Here is a 27,294-nt window from a genome sequence, read left to right on the forward strand (position 1 = left end):
CCCCCCCCGCCCGCCCGCCCGCCTTGTTCCTGCAGCAGATGTTAAAAAAGAAGAAAAAAAAACAAAAAAAAGAGAGAGAGAGCCCTCATGCGACCTTTAACACACGCACGCATGCACGCTGACACCAAAACTACCGCCCATCATCCTGGTATCTAATTAGGCTTCCAGCACAAAGACTCCCAGATGTCAGCGTCCTCCTGGCCTCCTTTGATTGCCTCCTTTCGGATGGCCGGCTGCGGGCGGCGACGCGTGTCGCTCCGTGGAGGTCAGCGCCGCCGCCGCCGTCGCGCCCAGACGCTTCAACATCGCTGTAATTGCTTTAGGTGTAAATCACAGCAAATCAGAAAGGGAGGGGGGGGGGATCAGTCCCGAGTAGTACAGAACCAGTAAGCCCTACCAAAAGAAATATTTTTAAATGAACTCATTCCCTCCCAATGACGGTTATAGACGTCAAATGTATTATCTAGAAATTCATCCAAGTTCGCCGTCTCTAAAGTGGTTGCGAACGCACTCCAATTGAGTGAGTGTTTTTTTTTTTTTTTTATCAGCTTGCTTATCTGAGCGGCCACATGAATGTGTTTACTTATCACTTCCGCTCCGTCCGCAATCTCCTCCCGGCGACCCGATGAAAACGTCGCCATGCTCTCGGCGTCAGGTCAGTGCAATCAGGTGCGGCGCTGACACCTTTTGATCTCAATTTCTCATGACCCGATGCTGTTTCATCGACATGAAATCCAAGCTTTAAACCCGCACTGTAATTACGACGAGACATGTGTAGCGAGACGTTAACGCTTTTCACATCCTGGTCACTGATTAGTCGGCTTCCCTCTCCACTCAACTGCCCTGCGGTCGTTCAGAAATGGGGCAGCGGGCTCGAAAACGCGGCGCGGGAGGTCAAACGTGCCGAGGCTTCGCGTCGATCACCGAACGGGACGCGTCGCGTCGACGTGTGAGGATTTTTGACAAGTGCACTCATGCGACATGACATCAATTTCTAAATGCTTCCGATGATCCTCGTATGAATTCAACTAGCAGGTGTATTATTATTATTTGCTAAGCTAAGTCCAGGTTGTGTTTTAAAGGCCTCTGACCTCAGGGCATCCATCGGCCGACCTTTGACCTCCAGCGAGGAAGTGCGGTGACTTGTCTTTTCGCCGCTATGGTCTCTTTGTACAGGAGTAGTGTGCATAAAGTGCAGTGTTTATCTTCGGCCGTGGCCTCAGCCAGGTCCAACTGGTTCCCAGCGCTGTTTGGAGAGGTCTAGAAAAACAAAAGGGCTCGGGGCGGGTGGAATGGGCGGGAAGATCCAGCTTTGTCAAGCCGGGGAAAAGGGAGGGAACTTGGACTCTGATCTTGTGCGGAAGGTAAAAAAAAGAACGAGAAGCCGCCGGACGCAAGGTGCTGACTCTCTCCGCCCCTTTTCCTCCCCGCAGAGCGTCGCAGGTGATTGAAACAGCGCCGGACGGAGGAAACTTGAGCAGCCATGCGGAGAGGAACGTAAAGAGAATGTCCCTCGGCCCCCCGGTAAGAACATGAGAGAAAAAAAAAATCACTCTTCTTGTGACAGTGGGTCAACAGTGATCATGCAAATATGCCTCTGGGGAAAAAGATCATTTTTCACTTCCTGTGTGGGGACATCAGGCCCGGCAAACCTTAATTTCCATTTCTTCCATGAACGTTCATTCTGTGAACTTTATTTTGTAATATTTCTGCTTTAAATGAGGAGGAGGTTGGATTTGCTTGTCCAATTAGATTTCAACCATGTTGTAAGAATTTCACATGCCATTTAAACCAGGTCGGCAATTGCATCACATTTTATCTCTTCGCATAATCAATATTTATGTGTCTGCTGATTGGTTGGTCAGAGCCAAAACTGTTTTACGAGTAAAACAAATCTGTAGCGATCCACAATTATTAATACAACTTCTCTGGTGAATATTATTTTGGATCAAGATGCTCCATATGATGTACATGTGTGCTGATATAGAGAGACAGCGGGGCGTTCACAGCCGTCGGGAGATCACACGTTTTGTCACACGCAGTCCGTCACTCATTAAAAGCCTCGCATGGTATGTCAGCGTCCGCGCACAAAAAAAAACGAAACACCAGAGTGATTGACGGGCCGTTATCAGGGGTGGAAAATGATTGTAGCCGGAGGTTAACTGAAGGTGAATCGGTTTGCAAGTGCCTCTTTAAAATGTCAAGCGTAGTCATGCGCTGCCTTGTGTCACATTTTGACCCCCCCCCCTCCTCCCCCCGGGTATGCACAACGTAGCTCCGCCCACTCACATGTGCATCCACAGGAAATGGGAACCACCACTTTGCCTTGTCGTGTCAGTGGAGGATTGAATTTCCGCTTCACACATTTCGTAGCATGTAGTAACTTTTGGAGGATTTGTGGAAGGTGTGGAAGGCTGAGTCAGCATTTCATTGTTGTGTGATCACCCTCCTTGTGACAGGCAGGGCACGTTGTGAAATCGGAATCAGATTGCGTAGCTCGGGAAGGACCCAGTAACTGGGGCACTGTCATGATTACATAAGAGCAGTGTTGCTGGGTTGATTCCACGCCGCTATTTATTTTTATCACCGAGCGTCTGCCTGTGGTGGAGTGGAGAAGCTCGGCGTTACGCGGCGATGTGCACGGTGAGATTGAAACTAGGTCACTGGCAACGTGTGCCGCCCCCGGGGCGGTCAAGTGTGGATGGAAATGGCTCAGTTGGCCAAAAGTTCTGTGGAGGTGAGATACGGTTTGGGAATTTTCTGCAGGATTTTGAATTAAACAAGGTTTGGGGTCCAGTTTAAAAAAAAAACTCATCTTTGCAGTAAAATGGTGTTTGCTTGTCGCATCCACACACAGTCATGCACACAAACTGCGCACACATTAATTCGATTTGCAATCGTTGTGATTGAAATCGTGAAAATGAGCTCATTTCAGTTTTTCCATCTTCATGTGGCATGACAACAAATGTAAGGATGAGATAGAGTGGACTGGACCATCATATTCGGGGGGGGGGAAATCACATCATGATCCAAATGGCAAAAAGATCTAATCCATGTGGATGGATGGATTTCTGTCAGCATTACAACTAATGCTGACATTTCCCTTAATCATTTAGCTAAAAAAAAAAAAAAAAAGTCATCAGCCCAAAGCTAAAACGCTCCACGTCCTCGCTCGCTCTGTCATCCGCGCTTGTTTTGTCTTTGCAAGACCCTGATGTGTGCAGCCGTGCACTCATGCTGAGAGATAACGGATAACAAGAGGCTAAGTTGAAAAGGGGGGGGGGGGGATCAGAGTCGCCTGAGCTCCATATGACACATTATAGGAGTCATCTCGCACAAAAATATTACTGGGCTGATCCGACTCTAGAGTGGAGACCCCCCCCCCCTGCCCTGTTTGCTTGTAAAATTGCTTTAATAACTGTCACGCCGTTTTTGACATGTTTTCCCAGCTTGCCAGTCACCGGCCTGTGCTTTTATTGGACCGCTTACAAGCCATCGGGCCTCATGTGAACGTAACGTTTGTTTGAGCGCGGATTGCAGGTGATTACGGTCGCTTACATTTGGCTTGGGCTCACAGCCGGGTTTTCTGACTGACCTGGTTTTTCCCCCGGCTTGGCACATACACTCGTAGCCACTTCTCCGCCTGGCACCGAACTCTCTGACCCGTGTCACAGGTTGCGTGTCGCGCCTCACTAATGACGTAAAAAGTCACACACCTCGAGAGTCTGTTACCTTTTTCTCTTTCCGTGTCTACGATTTAATGAAGAGGAACGATAATTACGGTTAACCTTTAATGATTAAAAACAAAGTTAATAGACCAATCAGAATGAAGATCAGCTCCGAATGATATTTTCCCTAAACGTAGCTTTCGTGCGTACGCAGATAAGAAAGTATAAACTCAAGTTGTTGTTTGGCTTATTTTGGAAGAATTTGATATGACATCACTTGACATCATTGAATTTGTTTGCTGGATTTTTTTTTGCTCTTATCAATTTCACGTTACATCCGCCCAGTGTTTACATTGGGTGTTAACCTCACCCTGCTGGGAGGAAGTCCCCTATCAAAGTTGCGTTTGTTTATACGATGCAAATGGCCCAGTGTCAGGATTGGACGTGCAGGTTATTTTATTTTGAATAATCGATCTTAATCTTAAGCATTACATCCGCAACCAGAATAGTCAGACGGTCATTACGCCGTAATCGGCGTGATGGCTCATCGACAAGAAAGCATCCGTGATTACAAACTTGGCACGCATATCCGTGATGAAGTGTATTCGTGTAGAATTTGAAATGTTATTTTATCCACCTCTCACATTTCATAAACAAGAAGGGCGGAACCCGTTTAGCTGATAATTATCATCTTTCAGGAATGCATTTCGGCAAACCTGCAGCTTCACACGGCTCGACTGAATTACTTCTACCCGCCACTTATGTCATAAATTTGGTCAAGCTCGTGAACAAAACACTACCTGCCTCTCAGCTCGCGTTAATCATCAGCGTAGCCCCCGGGTTAGGTTCACGGGACAGCTGTCGTATTTTGAAAAGTGCTTCTTTATAATAGTGTGTTCTTACTCATGATTTAATTTCAAGCACACACTGGATTGAAACTCTGGATCAATGTAGTTTAGTTATAAGACTGGAACGGATTAATTGCATTTGCATTCATTTCAATGCGAAACGTTACCTCGGTTGTAGAACGTTGAGTGTCTTCATACTCATGATTTATTTTCAAGCACGCAGTAGATTGAAACTGGATCAATGTAGCTTAGTTATAAGGCTGGAACGGATTAATTGCATTTACATTCATTTCAATGGGAAACCACACCTCGTTTGTAGAACGTTTAGTGTCTTACGCAATATTTATTTTCAGTCACACTGGATTGAAACTGTGGATCAATGTAGCTTAGTTATAAGGCTGGAACGGATTCATTGCATTTGCATTCATTTCAATGGGAAACCGCACCTCACTTGTAGAACGTTTCAGGTTTCAAACGGAACTGATGATGTTTGTAACTTGAAGCGCCGTTGCATCAGCCCGTGCTCATAAACGAGAGCCGATTCTCAAATGATCGGAAACTCAAAGTGCATTTGGAACGTGACAAAAGTCTCTTAAGGAGGATTAAATATTGAAAAGCTGAGAACAGACAAGATTTCAGACGAGACACTCGACCGCCTGCGTCGACACGCACTTCATACACGTTCCACACGAGAACAGGGGGCAAAACACGCACGCGCACGCCGTGGCATACAGAAGCTGAGACTCAGCTGGGGCAGAAGTGGGGAATGAGGCGGAAGAAGAGGCAGCAGGCGAGCGCCAGCCGGGATGAGCCGCTTTGCCCGCCGCTCCGTCCGTAGGATCGGGAATGTTCCCTTGCTCCAGCAACTGGCGGTGAGTGTCATCCCTCCATCCCGTACGGGAAGACCAAAAAAACGGGGCAGACGGCAGACTGCCCCATATTCAGGCTACCCTCCAGCAAGACGGGGATTGCTGCAGGTTAGCGACTCGTGGTGGCAGATTATGAGCTGACGTTGAAATATTTCGACTTGTTTATTTGACGGTATCGGCGATGCAAGGTGAAGCGTATCCGTGCAGCATATGTAGGTCACTTGCAGGCGAGCCGTGATGCAGCGCATTCTGACTTGCCATCCTCAATTTGACATCTGTGCGTCTTGACCTGCCTGCATCTTGGACTGTGACGGGCCGTTGTGAAAAAAAACTGTAGCACCTCTTCATGCTTGGAATCTCTCCAATTGTGCAGGAGATGTTCAGTGGAAGGAAGTCGGACTGACAAAGTATCTGCTGAGCTCCACGACGCCTTATATCGTCCGTTTAATTACATGAATGGGAACTGGATAATGACTAATGGCTCATAAAAAGAGAAGAAGCGAGACAAACGGCAACGAACCGGACAGCCTCGTGATGCGTGATTGAATTTTTCCATCCTATTTCACTGTCATGCCCAGATTACCTCCAGAGTACCCCCACCCCTCCCCCTCCCACCCCTAAATCCCAACCCGAACCTTCTCACACATTCTGACCCACTGAACCTGAAATGCTTGAATGCAGCAACATACATCAAAAGTATTGGCATCGCCACTCGTGTTTTATTTTTCCGGAGTCTGGATCAAAATTACGCTTTGTCGGGGTTCCCGGGGGCCGTTTTCATCTTGCTTTGACTGGCAAGCCAATGAAAGCTACACTTGCACTGAAGATGCGAGTGACGGCCCATATTTATGTCCTTCGTGTGTAGCCGGGCGAGCGGGCCTACTTTTTATCATCTTCGGCTGGCTAGGACTTGTGAAATAAAAAAACAGGATAAAAATCCCCAAAAATAATATGAAAGATAAATCGATAGTCATGAATAATACCAGAGTGTCATAAAATCATAAAAGCCGTTCATGTGTGAATATAAAATCTGTGAGTGTTAAATCATTTTCCTGGATGAGATACAAAGGTGCTCTTTTTTTTTTTTTGTTGTGTTTTGGCAAATTAAAAGTATTTTGAGGATTACGCTGCAATCTGCTACCCTGCTAACTTTATGCAAATATCCCTCAGCTGCAAGCTGCACCACCCCGCTGCTTCCCTTCGTGCCCGCACACACACACGCACACACTCGCACGCACACACGCCCTTGGGGCAGTCATGGGAGGGCCATGAAAAGGATGCCGAGATGATTAATTAACTCTGCCCTGGTTTTGATAGCGCCTTATTGGCTTTAAGCACACAGTGTTTCTGCTTTAGAGCTTTGCATAGATTAGCTCGCAGAGCAGCACGCACACAATTCCCAAATATTGAGGCCATCTTTTTTTTGTAGTCAACTGAGGATCCAATAAAAAACGACGGGTAAATGGAGTTAGTTGTGATTAATTATTTTATCATGACTGTCAGCTACCTGTGGTCATACAGAAATTAATTTATGGAAGAAATCAATCCATGTTGTAAGCTTAGCGTCTTAGGAGGTCACGTGCAATGACCAAAACGTGTGCACAGTTGTTGAAATTATATTAATTTTATTATCATATTTATTTATTTATATTATTATATTTATATTATATATATATATATATAATTTATACAAATAAATAAATAAATGAATGAATGAATGAAATAAAAAAATAAAAATTATATATATATATATATATAGTATATATATATAGTATATATATATATGTATATATATGTATGTATGTATCCGACTCCACGTGCGCATCCCTAGGGTTCGGTGTGTGTGTTGTGTGTGTGTGTGTGTGTGTGTGTGTGTGTGTGTGTGTGTGTGTGTGTGCGTGTGCGTGTGCACGTGTCGCCTCCAGCTGTCCCTGCAGCGACCCTGACCGAGCGTCCCTGGGGCTTGTGTACTTTTTCATCAGTGACAGATTCAAAGGGTCATTTGCACAACACACTCTTGTGTGTGTGTGTGTGTGTGTGTGTGTGTGTGTGTCATCCCCCCCATACGATGGCTCGGTATTGTGCGCAGGAAATCACCTGCGTGGCTGCTTGATGCGTCACACATTGTACATTTGCATGTTTTGCGTTGAGCCTGTACAGAGCTGGCCTGTGTTTCGAAAATGGTTAAAATCCTGTCTGGCTTGTTTTAAAGCCACGGTTATTTTTATAGCAGGCACCGCTCCCTTAATTTCTCGCTAAAGTGCTTTTATGCTAAGCAGCGGGCCGGACGCATTATAAAAATGGAGACAGACTGTCTGTTTCGACTCAAACGGCGCCACCTTTGCCGTGTAACAAGGTGTTGCGGAGCTTTTCGCCCTTGGTGACATTGAGTTGCTGATTTTGCGTTTTGCCGCAGGTAAGAAATATTTTGGACTCATTAGTTTTGTGAAGTATGCACTTAAACTTCTTGTGGTACTTTAAAGCTATCGTGACAATATGATTACAGCAAGTTGTAAAACCAAATGTCGACTCGTTGGATGATTACAGGAAAATTCACGTAAGTGTGTCTTGACAGTGAATGCGATATTTCTGGCCAAGAAAATATCACGGCCCAACTGGACTGTAAATCGCATCTGTATTTTTTTTACTGTAGGAGCAACTGCATTGAAAGATTAAGATGAATTAAGAGTGATGACTGCAAGCTTCTCCTGCGCTAAATTTAAAATAGAAAAGAAGAGCCACTTCCATTAGCTTAGAAGCAAGTCTGCTGTGTTCACTCCCACAACGGCGCAGACGCCCCTTTCTAGCGGTCACTCCATTTTCCAAGTACATTGCCCAGCAATTTAGTCAAATAAAAAAAAAAGCTTCTTCCTTTTCAAGATGAATTGATGACTAGATGGAAAAAAATCAATATCATCCTTGTCTAGAAACAATTGTCCTCTTTATGGCATTCAGAGGACACGATATGAGCTGTATGAATCTATAACTCACTTTTACGGTGATGCGCTGAATGATTTCCTGGCGTGCTCGCTCGCTACGGCCAGACATCAGAACCCTGATTAGGATTTTATGAGGCGGGCCGGGCCCCAGGTGAACACTTTGAATAGGGAGGGGGGGATGCTCGGGGGCCGATTGTGTAGCGTCAGTGGTCAATGCTTGTCTTTGTACACGGCCACAGCGGTCACCGAGGGACAATTGTGAGGACCCGAGGGCGATCAAGCTGCGACCCGACATCCATCTGCTGATACAGCTGGAGTCGCTGTCACCTTCCATGCATCGTCTCAATTTTGCTGATTTCTTTATTTCGGATTTCTTTTATCATAAAGACAAGATGGTGGGGTTTTTTTTTGGGGGGGGGAGATCGGGGCTAAATATTTTAGTCAATAAGCCTCTGACCCATTTCCAGAATACATGGCTCGACTCCAGGTCCTCCTTTCACGTATGTTTTGTGTACGTTTCACGGCTCACCGCGTCATCGTGCGTGGCGTGCCGTGCCGTGCGGCCTCCATCGATGGAGACACCCAATGCGCTCGGTGCAACTTGTGACCTACAAGTGAACAATGCAGAATGGCCCAGTGTGCGACGTACAATGCCACGGCAAACAGCTTTCATGGGTGGAGGGCATCTGATGGGCCAGCTATTGTAAAGCCTTCCAAAGAAGCCGCTACCTCACTTCAATCAACCCCGTTGGCCATTGCCGCTTGAGAAATAGCTTCCAGAAGCTTCAGAGAATGGGAGAATGAATTGCTAGAAGGGGCTGATGGGGTCAATGGAAAGGGGGGGGGGCACCCATGATAAAAGGGTTAGCTGAGTAAACATGTAGTAATGATAGAACAGTGTTGTTATTGTAAGAGCAAATAGCTGGTCTAAGCAAAGGAAGTTTAGGTCCTTGCGTTGCAACATTTTCCCACAGCCGCGTCCTAATTACCTGATTTTGGTGCGCTAATGTTAGCAAAAAGCAACAACATCGTATTTCTGCGAAGAAAGAAGGGCTTATCGATAAAATCGACCTTTGACACGTCACTGAAAAGCGCGATTGGCCGTAAAGTCGAAAAGAAATCCTCTGATGTCACCCCAGTTTGAGAAGCTTAATGAGAACCAGCCCTCTTGTCAAATTCCTCGACGGGGCGCATCTGGAAACATTAAAAGTGGCGTGGCTGCTAAAAATAAGACTGCACATGGGAAGATAACAAGGAAGTCGTGCCATTAATTGTGTAAATATGGCACGTGTCTGGCTCTGGAGTCAGATTGGAATTCCGAGTCTGCGATCCAAGTCGTTGATGGGCTTGAATTATTGCGAGTTTCGTGCAAAGACTTGATGTCATGTACGTTGAGTTCGGAATGCCGCTCCGACGCCAAAGCAAAAGAACATCGCCAAAGGTGCGCCAAAGGACATAAAGAAATTGATGAATTATTCAACATGGAGCGCTGACTGAGGGCCGTGTTATTTACAGTTGGAGCTGGCGCTTAGGGGGCGGCTTAGATTTACAACGCCCATGTGTGCGTGCTTGTCCTCTGGGTACCTCCATTCAAGTTGCAACCTTTTGGCGCCGGGAAAAGATGAGAAATCATTTATGACCCCGGGATTAATCGCTGCACTCCAGCTCGGCGCTGGGGTCAGAGGTCACCACAACCCATCTCTTTCTCATTGATATTTGTAGATGGCTCCCGAAGCAATCCCGCAATTGTAGCATCATCTCCAGCTGTATGCTCAACTTCTCAGGTTGTCTGGAATCTTAAATGGGCTCTCAAGGAGGAGATGCGGGAATATTTTTCAGCAGCTTCACCATCTGCCTGACACCTGGGTCGACAAGCTTGACGCTCAAATGGGCTGAGGCAATCAATCAGACTCAGGCGTGAAAAGACGAGAGCTAACATCAAGCTCAGTTGGGAATTGCTCTGGAACAAGATATGCTTGGAGTCCGTCCATCCGTCCGTCCGTCCATACCCTGGATTCAAACCCTCAACCTCAGGGCTCTTAGATCAAATTTGAACCGGTCAGTAAGGTGTGCCGTAATCCCGTCAAAGGCGAAACAGAAGCTCCCCTTGGCGCTTGAAAAATGAAACAGCAAACATCTGTTTGGCATCACTCTCAGCTCAGCTCAGCCTGCCCTTTTCCCTCCTCTATCACTTTGGCCTTCATCTCATTTCCAAGTCACGACTGGAATGCTGAGACGGCGTCTCGTTTGGGGGCAAGCGGCAGTCAGCGGTCTCTCGTCTTTGCTCTCTGACCGACCGGCCGGCCGGCATTCTCTTTGTAGCAGCGACAGCCTCACCTCGCCCCCCCTCGGCTCTCTGTTTCCTTTTCATTTCTTTCATCGGCAACCCCCGATCCAAAATCTCCCGCTCTTACCGCACCTGGCACAAAATGAACCCCCAGATGGTCATAAAACCTGGGCTTGTAAAAACTCTGGGCAATTGGGCACCCCTCTTGTCCTCAGTGGTTTTGAAGTAAAAACATAAATACAGACCAATTATTTCGTTTTATCGGAGGTGAATTGGGCTATTACTGCAAGTCATAGAAGGAATAACACAGGTGCTACGCTATATTTAAAGTGTGGCTTTGTTAGCGCAGCTAGCAGCAAAGCTAGCTGGAATATCCACAGCATTCTTGCTAACACAACATCGTACACCGTCACTCCTCATCTCCTTTGCCCAATTTCCCGTTTGCGGTTTGCCCCGTGAACACTTTGGCCAGTGTTCCCCCGCTAGCATGAATAGGACGCTCTGTGCAACTCAAAGAGCCCGATAAAAAAGTCCGACACAAGGGGAGCTATTTTGAGCGCTGCCGGTGGCTCGTGTTTGGAAAGATAATCCGCCGACGATTCTTGATGGTGGTGAGGTGTTGATGTTTGGGCTGGCCGAGGCAAAAGGCGCCGCTAGACTTGGGACATCAGATAGCTCGAAGGTAATCCGGATTGGCATTCGGGTCGGAGAAGCAGGAAAAGAATGTCCGGTGAACTGGAAGCATTTGTTCAGTGTATGTTTGTAAAGACCTCACTGATTTCACAGGTGGAAAAATGTTTCAATTTTGGCAGAAGTCTTTGCTTGTTGGCCGGTGGGAATGTTTGGTTTTTGATTGTGGATAGCCGAGATGTTTTCTCTGCACACAAAACACACAAAAACACATTTTGCATTCTACTCCCTGGCCAATTGGCTCACTGAGGCTTTCGTGTTTGTCAAAGCTGCAATTTTGGGTTTGGCGTTACCATCCAAGAGTTCATGCTGGCACGACCTGTCAGAAATATCCCTGCAAGCCGAGGCAGGCGGCGGTGAAGGGATGGAGGGCAAAGGTCACAACCTTGTAGTTCTCGTGAACTGCTGACCTCAGCAAGGTGTGAGGCCAAGCGCTCTGATGCAATCATGATAACGCCAATGTGGTCACTGGAATAATGTGAATTTATTTATTTAATCGTTTTATTTTATTTTAATTAATAATGATAATTTTACTAGTGGAGCAAAGCTACATAAACCGACATTTATTGATTTATTTATTATATTTTATTACTTTATTTTTATTTTTTATTTATTTAAGCAATGCGTAACATATTTTTTTCCCCATGTTTTTACTATTTCATGCGATGAAAACCTTTCCAGCGATGTTCTGCTGCAGCGTTAAGTTGTCCTGAACAGTTCCAAGCTTCCAAGAAACATGCTTAAGATAAAGTTTGAACAAGTCCAGATCTGTGAGGAACTGCTTTCTGCTGCACTTTTTTCTCTGGTGCTGTAAAAGCTGTCAGAACTCAAGCCAGGCTGAAGATATACTAAGATTGCAACCCACACGTGAGCGGGGGGGCTTTTAAATCTTGCCTTTAAATAGCGTCCACATGACAAGGAGCGTACGGCATTCCTGGCATTCCTGCATGTTTTCTGAGGCCCTGTCATTAGGAGCCAGCCGGCTTCCCTGATGACAACACTGACTCAGGCAGCCTTACTTTTTGTGTTTGATGTAGCCTGTAAATATTTCCTCTGACAGCCCTTTCACAAAAGAAACAATTGGCTTTGTGCGCCACTCAAAATCATTATGAAATGCTAATGGGAGGAAGACGTTTTGTCTGCTTGAGCAAACATTACAAAAAAAAAAAAAAGATGGCAATCTAGTTTCAATTGCTCAAGCAGAGGTATTTATGGAGTCACACACTCGGGCTATGTGTCTTTTATTTATTTTTGTCTGTAAAGTGCTGACGTTGCTGCTGTTTGGATAGTTAGGAGATCCCCTTGCATCCATTTTGGGAAGTGAATTATTCCGGCTCCTCGACTGTTTTCCCGCCAAACAAACATATTGTCCCAATTCAAGTGAATTCTTTTGCTTATTGTTGTCATCTCCTCATGGCAGGACTACATGGACTCCAACCAATGCATCGATGAGCTCCTCAAACAACTTGAGGAGGAACGCCGCCATATTCGAAGGTAAGACCTAAGAGCAGATGTTGGGAGCGGCTCGTCGCCCAGCTGCCGGCGATCCCTTTCCAGTCGGAGGCAGTCGAACAATGTTTGGTTTTGATCGCGAGACGAGCTTTGCGGAAAAAAGATGCTTTTTGTGTCTACCAACAATGGGTGAGGTGGGGGGGGGGAGAGGGGGAGTTAAACTCCGGGCCAAGTGTGGGGTTGACTGAGGGCATTTCTCACGGAGAGGATTGTCCCGGACAAAGGGGTCGGAGCACTGATGGAGATGCCAAGCTAATGACCTCGTCACCTCCGGACTTCTCCGCCGTCCCTCCAAAAGACATGTGAGACAATTTTTTAAACTTCACCCTTTTTATGAAAGAGCCCTCTCTCCATCTCAATGGAGCTATTTTCCCCCTGAGTGGACAGAGAGGGGGTGAAGGGGTCTCCGAATGGGTGGCCGGGGAGGGGGCGGATGACCACCGCCCGGCCCCTTTACTCGGCAAGACAAAGAAAAGGGATGTGTAAAGGAATGACCCTTCTGTCCAAGTCAACCGCGCATCTATTTAGACACAAGGGAGTCTTCGGCAGTGACCTGATGACCTCTTAGCATCGCCGGCCGCAAGGGCCTGCTGTGTATTTTGAAAGGGGGCCGTGAACTTTGGAGCTGAAACTTGAGCACCATCACTTGTGTCCTGACAACTCCTCGGGTTTCACTCGTACCTTTAGTGAAAGACTCGCCACACCTGTTGAGAGAGAAATTTGTTGATTTTCATTCTGGCTTTTTGATTGGTAGCTCAGCGACCATAAGTAAGGAGTCTCGATTGTGCAACAACATTGCACACTGTTGAGTAAAAAAAAATAAAATAAAAATGTCTGGCCTCATTAGGCAGCACCTCGTTGGGTAGTAGACATCTCCCTCCGGACCTCAATGGGGCCCATCAATCCGTCAGGCCCTTACATTCCTTCGTCCTCTACTTCATGACCTATTGACCTTGTGCATTCATGTCATTCATTGTACCATATTATTGGGTACTTTCACACCGGCGGACTACACAGATTGGACAATTACGGCTTCTTTTTAATGGTTATTATTTATTGGGTTATTTGTCTACTGTGAGGACATTTCGGACAAGACGAGACAAAGCTCCATTTTTTGAGACCCTAAGAATGTTCATGATGAGGATAAAATGTTTTCATTCCTGCTTGGTGGGCCTTTTGCTTGATCTTCAGGATAAGCTTGAGTGTAACGCTCCATTTGGATTATAAAAGTTCTTTACACGAGTAATTTCCTTCCAATGTTGCTGCTTGGGGACGTCGTTTAAATTGCAATCGTGGTCGACGTAGCAGGCGTGCCGAGCTGGGGAACAGTTTTACTTTGTCGGACCTTGCTGATTTGAAGACAAGGCGTATCGGGTTGGCGAGACGCCTGCGTGCCGATGAAAGCGACGAAACCTCCGTCCAAGTATGTGGTGAGGCCTGTTTGGTCCATGTGGAGGCAGCTACACGTCAGCTTCTGAAGATGTGGCAGTTCCAAAATTGCTTTGGTGTCAAAGTCAAGGCCCGGGGGCCAGATACGGCCCGCCAAATTATTTTATGTGGTCCGCAAAGACAAATTGTGCATCGACTTCATGTCAATAGTAAAATTACAAATTGTCTTCACTTTTTAAAAAAAAAAAATAGAAAAATTGCTAGAAATTTATTTTAGCATTCATCTTTTTTTAAATATTTTTTTTGTACTAGTCTCTGATTTCAAAACTAGTTACTAGTATACTGTATATAATTCAAGGCATTGTCATAACGGCCCTCCGAAGGAAACTATGACTACAATGCGGCCCGTGACAAAAATGAGTTTGACACCCCTGCAGTCTAAAGTCAATGAAGTTTTCTAATCCAGCCAATTTGTAGCGTTAAACAATAAAATCTGCAAATCTTGTCCAAAGTACTTCTCGTGTGTGTTTCAATGTAAACAAGCTAGCGTTGTTTAATCCACCTACTAGCTAGCTGCTCCGCTCGCCTCTGCTTAAACGAGTGCATCGCATTTATAGAACCTTTGAGAGCTTAATTGAGTCATTTAATGGAGCCTTTTACCATTTCTCCGTCAAGGTTGAGCAAATGAGACTAACGGTACTCGAGCGCTTTTATGCTAATGCCGCTCTACGCTTCCTTAGCTCAAGGTTAACCGCAAAGCTAAGCGGTTGTTCTCGGCACATATTTATCTTCTTTTGTTGGATTTGAGAAGCACAGATATGGAAATGGGTGTGACTTTGCTATTCAACTCTTTTTGAGAAATTGGTTTTATCAGTAAAAGACCGGGGGAGTGTGTAGCGTCGTCCCCTTTGGCGCTCACGATAGCGTGACGTTATTTGGACCGTTGCCTGCGCTTCCGAGCGTCTCTTGTCAAAACATCCTCAGTGTAAAGATGAGGATTCATAAAAGGCGCTGTGCTTTTTATGATGATGTCGTCTTTGTGCGGTTCGGGCTGATAGGAGGTCATTTCCATGATAGTCACCTCCAGCTTGGAGGTCTTTGGAAAACATCCCTTTGTCCCAAAGGAAACAGGAAGGCGGGAAAATGTGTAAAATCCAAAACATGAGCTTGACAGATGATTTAGCTTTTGATTTTTTTTTTTTTGCACGAGATCACATCAAGCGCTGTGGATTTGTTTGTGTTGTCGTGGTGGTGGTCACTCTAGAAACATCCAAGATGAATTACAGATGAAGTCAATCAGAGTTAATTCTGCTCATGGAATACTTTCAGCTTTTCCTGTGTTCAGAGAGGAAATGAGTCTGCGCTTATGATGTCTCGTCACCACACGGAGCTCACTTCACCCCGCCCCTCCCACCCGGAGCTTCATTAGCCGAGACGCAGTCACGTTTTTGTCCCATTACACACTCGTCTCGCCACATCCAATTTTAAACGTGGACACTCATGGGTTCTGTCTTGTGATCTGCATCTGTCTGGCCGCTCGCAGATCTGAGCGCGTTTGTCTTGCCTAAACAAACAGGCTCTCTGTCTGCATTCTGGAATTTCCTTTTGCCCGTATCGATGGAGGAAATGAGAGAGCCTCCATGTTAACATTTAAATATCTGCCCAATGCAAACTACACGTGCTTCCCTTTTGATGTTTAAAAGGCCTCCTGAAATTACGACGAAGCATTCAGGAAAACAACTAGTTGGCTCCGCTGTGATGAATGTCCGTCTTGGAACACACGCACACACCTAAAGAGCAGAAAGGACCGGTCGAGTAATGAACTCCAGTGACGCATGCTGGCGTCCCTCGTCTGCCTCTGGTTACTCATTTGTGATCAAAACACAACGGATTACTATCACACAAGGAAAAGTGTGGCTGATGGCTCTGACGAGTCCACTCATTGGCCTTGAGTGTGTGCGAGGATAAATAAATAAAATAAAATGAAAAAAAAAAAATATATATATATATATATACAGTAATCCCTCGTTTATCGCGGATAATTGGTTCCAAACACCACCCGCGATAAGTGAAATCCGCAAAGTACAGTCACCAACAAGAAGTACTGGGCAGGCTAACGAGTTAGCGGAAAGATGCTAATTTTCATTCGTGCTAACACGCGAAAACGGACTTCTAAAGGAATGCAAACGAACATTTGGAGCAATACTACATTGTCCTAAAGGTTCGACACATGTTTCTTCAATTTAGAAGTTTTATTTTGACTTTTAAATGTTTTTTTTAATTTGGGAAAAAAAATCCGCGATGTAGTGAAGCCGCGATAAACGAAACGCGAAGTAGCGAGGGATCACTGTATATATATATAAAATGTAGAAATGCAGACGTCAATGGATGGATGGATAGGTGGATGGATAGATAGAAATAGATAGATAGAAATAGATGGATGGAGAGAGAGAGAGCAAGAGAGAGAGAGCACCAAACTGAAACAAACCGAACTAGTTTGTGAAAACGAGTCTCAACAAACCAAGGCAAGATTCAGTCTTCTTTAGTTGTGTAAGAGCCCATTTTAAAAGAAGCTGCTGTCCAGCCACTCCTTAAACAAGGCTGTGCTCGGCTGCACTTGCGTTCCAACGGCCCGTTGCTCCGGCCCGTATCGATCTCTGTCTCAGCAGCGTCCTGTCTCCCTTTTGCCTTCGCTCACGGGCTAATTGTGGAATGCTAAGCTAGCCCTACGTTTACATGCAACACCACTGGAGCCAGGCTGACTGTACGGGGCAGCCAAGTGTTTCCAAACACGGATGCCGTAATGACCACAGCAGAACCATTTTGCGTGCACTCATATGGGACGGACTGAATATTTGAATGACGGGAGTTTGAAAGTTCAACTAAACAATGGCGGAAACCGATGTGGGACGGCAAAAGGAAAATCATTGCCGCTGATCTAATTAACGTGGATCACCGCCTTCGATATTTTTTCATTACGCACACGTGTACGTGTTAATGCTGACTCGGTCGACCATTTGTCTTTTTTACCCAAGCGGGACAATGACGCCTAATTGGCAGCCACCTGCTCTGAGAATCAAATAGTGCCGCCGGCTCCATATTCAGATTTGCCCGCGGGACAGCTGCGTTATGTTCAACACGATTATCTGTCCGCATAACTCTCATCATCGTCACCGGCCGTCGTGAATCTTCCTGATGTTTACGATGATGAATGAGACAGCGGGGTTCAAACAATGTGGAGCATCTTTCCTAATTGGTCACCCCCCCCCCCCCCCCCCCACGATTCTAATTTCCTCACACGGTCGGTGTCATTGTTCTTTCATCGCATTAGTGACAGCGAATACGGGGCCAAGTGGCAGCGATGGCCTCGACTCCAAGTCAGACCGGGCCCTTTCTTCTCCCTCTTTAACTGTCCACTTCTGTCAACGGGAGCCTTTTAATTCCCCCTTTCTCCCCTCCCCGTATCCGCCTCCCTTCGTACTGGTCCCATTGGGAGGCAGACAAAAGAGGGCGCCTCCATCTCTCTCGGTTCTCGCTCGCAGGCCCGGTCGAGGAGGCTTCAGTTTGTCACAGCCATTCATCTGAGACTGATTATGATTGCAGCAGATGGGCGAGAGCTCAGAGCGAGCAGACCTTCTTTTCCACACTTTGCCTTCCCCTGCTGCTTTGCTTGACTTTACCCGGCGGTTCTCGTAAAAAAAGGCCATTTGTTGTCACCTGACACAATGGACAATCATTCAGTGTCTAGGTCAGCCATTTTTTTTGGCAACCTAAATAGTATTTTCAAACATATACAGGAGTCAGCTTGCCTGTTTTGTTCCAAACACACATTGTAATAATAAAAAAAAAAAATCTTCCTCCATGATTCCCCCCTCATTTTTGCTGCAAGGCACGACTTCCAGAGATGCAGCGGTGAACACATGTTCAACGTCCCGCTTGGAGGAGAGACAAGGTCTGAGCGAAAAGCAGAAGCGGCGAGATAAAGCTCGGGGGCGGGGCGGAGCGGCGAGCAAGGGGGGCGGGGGAGGAAAGAGGGGGGGGGGGGGCTCACACTGCTGCGTGTTGATGTGAAAGAGACCACAGCTGAGAGGCAGAGCGCACGTCGCGAGAGAGCAGAGAGAAGCAGACCCGAGAGGAGGCTTGATGCACGTTAGCCGAGCCCAAAGCGCTGCAGACGGCGGAGAAAAGAAAACAAAGACGATTCGCTAGTTGTAAACTTCAGCCGGTACCATTTGCAGAAACGGAAGCAATCTGGCTGGATTACCATGAGTGTGCGCTGACTGCACCAGAATGCTGCATCTCCACCGGGGTAAGAGCGACTTTATATTTTTGGCTGATTCTGGTCCATTGAAGGAAAATTTGCAGCAGATCATGTATGGGGAAAAAAGAATTGGTCAGGAACGATCTTGGGTCGTGAGTTGGACAAACCAGTGGGGGGTGCAGAGAATTGCGTCTGGTGTCGCCAGTGGCAACAGATTGTGGCATTAACCATGTTGACTGGGACTGATAGCAGAAGGAGATGGATCACTGTCCTTGTTGGGGGATTTATAGACATAGGAATGCTGCCTGCTTTTGTCCTTTCACACTCTCTCGAGCAGATTAAGATTTTCTTGGCGGTCCGTTAAAGCCCACTGTGGAATGTTGCAATGAAATTTTTTTTTTTTTAATTCTGACAATTATAGCATTGATGTCTCCGATTTTTGGCTTCCTCCAAAGTTCCAAGTCGCCCATTTTTAAAGAACACAGATGCATGTCCGTACTATAAATGGATATCTTAGCGTATTTTTGTTATCTCTATAAACAGAACCATCCGAGAAGATGATAGCAAAGCATGGGAGAGTAAAAGAAGCATCACTCTTGTTGGTTTTGACAAAATGCCAGATTTAATATTTTTTTTTTCCTGCCATGGGAATCAGTGGCGTCCAAGTTTGACAGCAAAACAGATTCTTCCATGATGTCATGACTTGAATGGCAGCCATCAAGAGGAGAAGGTAGTTTGCTATCTCGGCAAGTTGGACATGAGGCCACTTTGCCCCTTTTTAAGGGGGGGTGGGGGGCAATATGTCAACATGTGAGCATGCCAGATGTGTTTTTGCCATGCTGGGTAGTTGGAGTCTGCCTCTATGTGAAACCTACCTGGGGATTACCGGATAAGAGGATTGGCAAGTGGACGGATTTGAGTCGCTCGAATTAAAACTATAATTCTCTCCATTGTGGCCATGCTGACATTTCTTTTTGCGCAATTTTACAAAATGACTTTCCCCACTGACTGCTTTTCCTTTTTGTCACTTTGACATTCAGACATTGAATTTTACACCCCCCCCCCCCCCCCCCTCCCACTGCGTGTATTCATTGACCCTCAGCTAGCATGTTGGGCTCAGGTCAAAGTGAATTATTGAGGAATGTCGTCCCGGTTTAATGGCTCGTCGAGTGGGCCTCAGCGTGGAAGTGTTTCCCCTTTCTTTGGGAGTGGGGGTGTCCTTCTTCCAGACGACTTTCCCACATGATTCCCACCGCCGGCGTAGCGTCTCCAAGGTCTGAGCATTTCCAACGACAAGGGTCGCTTCCATGTGAGCGAAACAAAGTGCGAATGTAAACAGTCCACTTGTTTGTAAGACAAACATCTCTTGTTGCTAAATCTCATGATATCGCCCGAGAGTTTATTCTATTTTAGCTCACATGGTGGCGCCGCGTTCTCGCCTACAGCCAACCATCTTTGTTTACTCGGACGCACGATGGCGATCACATGAATCTCGCAAGGTTCTTAGAACAAAAGCTAGCAAAGATCCCAGCTTCTGAAGTTGTCACGGTGACGCCTTTATGGCGGTGAGCAAATTGAGGGGGTCTTGAAAAAGTCTTCTTCTGCCATGTTGGAACTCTTGAGCCCTTTTGCTCTTTTCTGAGAGTGAATTATTGCGGGTAAAAGCCCTCGGATGACTTCACCGCTAGCATGCCGCAAGTCCGACGTGAGGCTGCCATGCCAATTCGAAAGACGTAGCTCAAGTGCTTGGATGTGAAGCTGTTTGTCCGTCACTGTTTGAAAACCACCTGATGTCACCGCTTGGTCCTCCCATGAATCAACAGAACATTCTAGTAAATTTGAGTCGCGTCAAGCCAGGACAAGCAAAAATGGCGGACAATGCATGGAAAGCGTGAATTACAATGCATTTAGACAAAAGCTTAGCTTTGCCCAGCTGCAAATCAGCCCTAAAAAAAAAAAAATTGGCGGTTCGCCACTTCAGTTTATGAGTAGACAGTAGCGCAACGGGTTCTTGGCATGTTCTTCTTCCAACTTCCTGTCAAACGTCTAGTCCGGTTGGCCAGTAATAATACATTTTAATAACGCGTCCCCCAGTGGGTGTATTTATGAGGACGGCAAATTCAGTAAATGTATTCTTAAAAGTTGACTCGTGCCTCAGTAGCCCGGACTTGCTGAGATGAAGTAGCCCGGAGGCGGAAGCAAGCGTGTGACACACGGGAGATGATGATCATCGGAAAAAAGAAAAGATGAAACAACATAATTACTTAAGCTGGAGGCCAAGAATGTTTGTGTGTCACAATGAGGTGTGTCTTAAATGCTGGTGTCATGTCTTTGAAATCCTTAATCGTTTTTTTCCATCTCGTCTCATTCGTGCTCAGTTTCACTTCTTTTTTTTTTACATTGAGAGTTGGCATAAGAAAACAACGCTGGACGAGCGAGCGCATTCCTTGCAGCTCAGGAGAAGTCTTGGAGGAATCATCTAATCTGGGTGTGGACAGCGACATTCCCATGTTGGGGTTTCGAAAGAAGCACACCGAGCGCTTTGATGTTATAGATCATTTGCAAGATCGTACGTGAAGTGAACCAAGCGTTCCTCTTCATCCTGTTTTGAGGGATGTGGCACATCTTTATTTTTACTTTGATTTGAGAAATTAATTCTTAAAAATAACACCAACTGATCAATTGTATATATTTGGGAAAAAATACTACTATCTAAAAAATATATTTAAAAGAAAAAATATATATAAAAAATATAAAATACTACTATCTAAAAAATATATAAAAAAAAAATATATATATAAAAATATATTTTAAAAAATTATAATATAAATATAAAATGTATAAATCAAATATACCAAACTATAGCAGGCAATAGTTCTGTCGTGGAAATGCTCCGGGTTGACCACTGATTTGTGGTGAACTGAAGTACTGCTTGGTGGAAAAAAAAAAATTAAGTTACTCGAGCTCAACGATTCCGAACTCCCTTGTCCCGGTGTGACTCCACTCAGCACATGCGTGAGCTCAAGAGCGTGCGTAACTTTGCCCATAAATGATCTAGAATGCTCTGCAGACAAAATACATTTGCAACGAGGTTCTTTGTGTGCGCCGGCTCATCACATTTCAACACGTTAATAATTGATGCTCTGCTACTGCGAGCTAAAGCTTCATCAAGCCGGCCAGCCAGACGAATGGGTGTGTACGCCGCTGACATGTGGATCCTGTTTGTTTCTCCGCCGCCGTCCGGCGCACTCAACGTCCACGTCGGGGAGGTCTCCAGCTGTGTCTGAGTCTCCATCCAAGACGGAGTAGGGGGGGTCGATGTTGTCTGAGATGTTGTCTGTGCTCAGCTCCTGGAAACTGTTAAGCATTATCGAAGCCAAGATTGAAAGCTATAATTGATAAAGGAAGGAGCAAAGTTTTAGAAAATGCGAAGCAAATTGATTCTTCTACTGTTGAGCGCCCGCCAGGCTTGGTTCACACGAGGGGATTTTTTTGAGTTACATAAACAGTCAATGGCGAGATTATGGATGGGGATGACCCATGCTGGCGCGCAGCACCTCGATGTGGGCCACGGGATCGCGTGCACGCCACAGCTCTTAGCCCAGCAGGAACTCAGACGCTAATACATAAATGCATGGCGGGGCCGTTGCCCAACATGCAAACGTTTGTGCATCCTTGTGGCTCCGACTGACGTGTTCGGGTCACTGGATAACTCCCAGACAATATCAGGAACAATTTTTTTGAAATAATCTTGATCCTGCAACTAAATGCAATAGGTGCAGAATGCTCAAAACGTCGTGAGATGTTTAATCTGGTTAAGATTAAACCAGCACGTTTGTTTGTGTGGTTTTCGCGCTCATGAACGGCAAACAGCGGTCACGGCGGTGGAAATATTTGCAAAGCACTCCAAAGTCAAATACGACAGCCTTTTTTTTTTTTTTCCCCCCAACAACCTTCTTGCCGGATGTGGTTAGTTACGTCTCGTCATGAGAAAGATGCTGAGGCTGTGGGAATTATCACATAGGTTAAATGTGAGCTATGTTTTATAAATAAATAACTTAAAAATAAATAGAAAGAAATAAAAAATAAAAAGAATTCTGAGAAACTTGACCAAGAAACTAGCATTTTTGCGCGCTACGGATTCCACATTATCGACTGTCACACTTTGGAGGAAACGGCCCGACCTTAAATCGAAATTCCAAATGCCTGATGTGTTTTCTCATAAAGGGCGTAATGGGCCGGTAGAACAGGCGTGTGCGATGAAACAAAGTGGACTGGTGCCAGGCCCGGCCGGTTGTAACAAAGCAAAAATTTGCAAGAGTGTGGAAATGACGTCTCTCCCCTGCCAACCCTCGAGGATAGGGAGAAAAGCGTTGTGCAACTGGTCACACAACTTTCATACAAATCCAATAAAATATGGCGCATTGAAAACATAAAATAAAAACATTAGACTCAATATTTAAGCTAAAAAAAATTTCCAATCCCGCTCTGTACTTTTTACGGTGCAGTACAGTTGTATTTAACTTTTAAATAATGATGATAATAATAACTATTAATAATAAAAAAATACACACTTTACATTACATAGAAACTGTGCTCCATATATTCTAATCTTTAGGAAATGTGTATTTTCTAACACTTATGTAAGCGCATTTGTCATTTTCTTCGTAAAAATTATAATTTAAAAATAAACTCCCCTAAATTTAAGTACAGTTTTGATATTTTCGCAGCAGTTTACACTATTATAAAATTATTTTTTAGAAATAAAACGTATGACTTGGCTTCGATGAACACTGATGTTACGCGAATTCGATGTAGGACCATATGCTAATACATTTTTTCAGGTGGTACTAAAGTAATTGAGCACCGATGCCGTCAGACTTGACACACGCACCCCCAAACACACACGCCCAAACACACACTTTAGTCTCCACTCTTGCTCAGTTAGTCAGCACCTGACTGCTTGTTTGACAACGCCGCCTTTGCTCGAATGTGTCTGGCGTCGTTAAAGCCAACGCCATTGTTTAGCTCCAGACGGACCATTCATCCGTCAGCCGCACGACGGATTTTTAATCACCAGGTGTGAACTGGCCCAACAGGTGAGCAGGCGGCTAAAAAAAACTCTGTCACACTGAGACTTTTTTTCAGGTGGCTCACTTAAGGAAGGCTTTGGTTGATTGACTGGCCGTCAAACATGGCCGCCATTTGTTGACATTGAAATCAATTGACTTCTGAGAGCTTAACAAGGATTTTATTCCTAGGCCTAATCATATCACGCTGCTTATTCTCCCCATTTCTCTCTCTTTTTTTTTTTGTTCAGGGAAAAACTGGCCGTGGCTCGCCTGCAGAGGGAAGTCGCGCGGAGCAAGAGTGAGGGAACAATGGTAAGGTACACCCAAGCAACACATGAGTCAGTCAATTGGTGCCAGCTCATCAAAATTGCTTTTGTGGGAGACAATTAAATGAAATTAGGTGAGCTAAAAAAAGACCACAGACATCCTTGTCCTAGGCGAGGCTTTCTAGTGCTGTCACGAGATCAAATCTCAAACCGTGTGATTCAATAGACGTCAGCTGATTGCCCCACTTTGAAATTCCTGAAGCAAAAGCTTGTTGCTTGATGATGTCTGACCCCCCCCCGCCCTTTCTTTCTGGTCAAGGAGGTCATCATATCGTCTCGAATTCCTCAAAGGCACTTTAGCATACCGTTGCGGTTCAAGTGAACACGTGAAGGTACACATAAATTATGTCGTAAAAGAAGATGACCACAGACGCCAGTAGAATCTCATCGAGTCATCTTCCCACATCGGCGCCCCCCTCCCTCACCTCCACTTGACCTCCTTCCACAATGTCACGGCGCTCACGTGTCCAACTTATATTTGACCGCGTAGCCGTGAGTCTCATGGGCAAAGTTCACGCTGGGCATTTAAAACGTGTCCTTCTCAATTCATTGCCCCGTCACAGCCACTACCCCCCCCCCCCCCCTCCCCCCCCTGTGCATGTTCTGGCTTTGTACGTGCACACACTATCATCTTCTCTGCGGCATCATTACCTCCTCCTGTAACACTAACCTCGCCGACCCGAGCCAAGCAAAACATCTCATTGGCGACGGAGGAGCAGCTCTACACAACATGCTAATTATGTCTTCAAAGTGTGTGGATTGTAAGCGTGCACATGGTGGTGGGACCGGGAAGAGGGGGGGTCGGGTTATCTGTCTGAGACAGGAGCTGGTAGGGGGGTATCACTAAGCTCCATTTAAAATTGGGCTTACCCCAGTTGGAGTCCCCTCGCACTCCCTTTTTGGCGCTTTGTGGCATTCCTGGGAGGCATCGCGGCTCCTCACCAGAAAAAAAAAAAAGCTGCATGGAGGAGATAATAACTGCCAGAAAGTAGAAACCAGCAACGACTTGTGCCGATGCCCATTTCCACGTACACCCCGCCATTTTTCCCTCGAGGGGATATTAAGAAGTGAAGGTCACGGAGGAAGGAACCCGAGTGAAATGTTGTATTTTAATTTATTATCCATCCATTTTCTATACCGTTTGTCCCCTAATTTCATTTCCCTGTTGAGCAACACGATGACCGACTTTTGGATGTTGTGCAGAATCACTTGACCAATTCGCAATTGGTGCGAACGCGAAAACTTTATTGTAGATTTGGACATTTACAAGACAAGAGGGCATGTTTGGGTCTGTGGCTTTTCTTTCCAAAAGCCTCATCTGTTCGGAGTGGAATTGCTCATTAACAGGCTCATCGCCTCTTTTTTTTTTTTTGCTGGAATTCTTCCCAGAGGCGTGGTGCCGGGCCGGGCCGGGCCACGGTGGTTTAAAGCTACAATCTCCGTCCGTCCATTTGGGGAGGGGGCAGGATGCGGGGGTTTCCTGTCAGGCTCAAAACACACGTCCACATGCAGACTCATAAAGAGAGCGTTACATGCGCTGCCCAGGGGGGCGGGGCTCCCCATTAGAGAGAAAAAAAAAAAGGCTAAGATTATGGCCACTGGAAACGGCTGTGTAAACAACATATGAAAATAAACCATCTCGATTTTGGGAGCTTTATTTTTCTTTGAGGGTCTGTGGACGCTCACTGATACGTTACGCCAAAAAGACAGAGGTGCTGCTGTCAAGGTTTGGCTTGCATGCGCCACTAAACACGCACGTGAAAAGCATCAGAAGAAAGAAACCAGATTCAGCAGTGAGCATGTGAAGTCAAACAATCGTTTCATTGGACAGCTTTATTAATCTTTTTTTTTTTATTGGTTATCAGTAGACCTCCATGACTTTATTTTTTATCAGGGGATAATGGAAGTAGTCAGTAGTGTGTCGTTGGTCCTAATGAGATGAGCAGGGTGTCAGCGTGATTAATGAGCATTCATTTATCACTAAACGACACTGACAGCACTGTTAAGATTGAAGGCGGTTTGTCGAGCCGATAACGAAACACCTCAAAGGGCTTCTCGGAGTCTTTCTGACAGCCGCTGCTTCAAAGTGTGACAGCGAATGTGAACTCAGGTGCTGCTTTTGCACACGGGGCCTTATCAGCCACGTCCAGGGGGGGGCGCTCAACTCCCCCTCCTTGACCTGAGAGGTGGACGAGTGCTGACAGCCAGGTGACAATAAGAAGCTGCCAGGTCAGATTATCTTAATTTGGGTATTTTCCAATTTTTTATTTCTTCATTCCCCACAGTCTCCCGTGTATGTTTATTATCATTTTTGGAATACATTTTTTGTGGACCCCCTTAAATATCCTTGTATGCCCCCTCGGCCCCCCCAAGGAAAGAAATCTTAGCTCCGGCAGTGCAAATACAACCATGACATTAAATTCCAGCAAAGCATCCCAAATCCTCCTTGTTGCACGTCTCCATTTGAATTTTATTGCTGCTGATGAGCACACACACACACACACACACATACACACGCATAACCCACTGACATGTTTTATTAATGAACTCAGAACCTTGCTGGTGTATTGTGTCCCTGATGTTTGCTTTAGCAACAAGCCAGAGACCCGCTCCCGGCCCTTTGATTAGAATCTGAATGAGGGGGGGGGGGGGTCTGAGTCATGAAGAGATTATCGAGCTGCCCCAAAATTGTACCCACGCATCCTCCAGGAGGACGGACATCAATTGATGCAGGCTCGCTCAGTCGTGCACTTGAGCTGATTATGCTGATGTAGCTTTTCCTAAGTGGGAGTCGGACCTGCAAGCGGAGACTGAGCTCTAATGAATTTACAGCCATCCGTGAATCTTTGAGGGCACTATGAGGGGGAGGGGCAGGGCTGATGTAGTAATTCAGTCTGAATGAGGGCACCATTACCTTCTAATGCAGAGCAATTTCAGAAGCAGAACTCGCTTCAGCATTTAAGACTACATAAGACGCACACAGTCTCAGTGCATCTTGCACTTCATTCAATTACGAGCATTGCGCGTTGGCCGTGATAAATGGACTCATCACGAGATGGGTGCATTTTTTTTATCATCCGGGAAATGAAATGTGCCTCGTCTGCGATGGAGGTCAAACTTTATCCTCAAAGGGCTTATTGAAAATACTGTATATTGCTCAGTAGATAAAAAGCCATCCCCGGGCCATTTTACAAATGAGCTTCTCCTATTTAGTTCATGTTTGGGCAGATGTGCTTGTTAGTTTGGCGCCCTCTACAGGCAGAAAACAATTTCATCAAGGATGACAGGCGAAGAATCATTTTTGTGCCTGTCGTTGGTTGAACTGACGTAAATGCTCTGTTCGGTGCATGCCATTAAAGAACATTTCCAGGAATAAAAGCCACGGAGGCGGCGTAGGCATTAAACATTTCAGAGTGGCTCTGATGTATTGCTG

At 45.8% G+C, this 27,294-nt stretch overlaps 1 protein-coding gene across 1 annotated transcript in view; it reads left to right on the forward strand.

Moving 5' to 3' along the window:
- Window positions 1–27,294, forward strand: part of LOC119131813 (nck-associated protein 5-like) — a 56,988-nt gene that overhangs the window by 2,264 nt on the left and 27,430 nt on the right. The window contains exons 2-4 of the mRNA XM_037266552.1: window positions 1,434–1,524; window positions 12,722–12,795; window positions 23,784–23,847. Coding sequence (XP_037122447.1) covers window positions 1,434–1,524; window positions 12,722–12,795; window positions 23,784–23,847 — 229 coding nt within the window. The remainder of the gene's footprint in view (window positions 1–1,433; window positions 1,525–12,721; window positions 12,796–23,783; window positions 23,848–27,294) is intronic.

The sequence above is a fragment of the Syngnathus acus genome, chromosome 2 (assembly GCF_901709675.1).
Source record: "Syngnathus acus chromosome 2, fSynAcu1.2, whole genome shotgun sequence".
NCBI classification, from domain to species: Eukaryota; Metazoa; Chordata; class Actinopteri; order Syngnathiformes; family Syngnathidae; genus Syngnathus; species Syngnathus acus.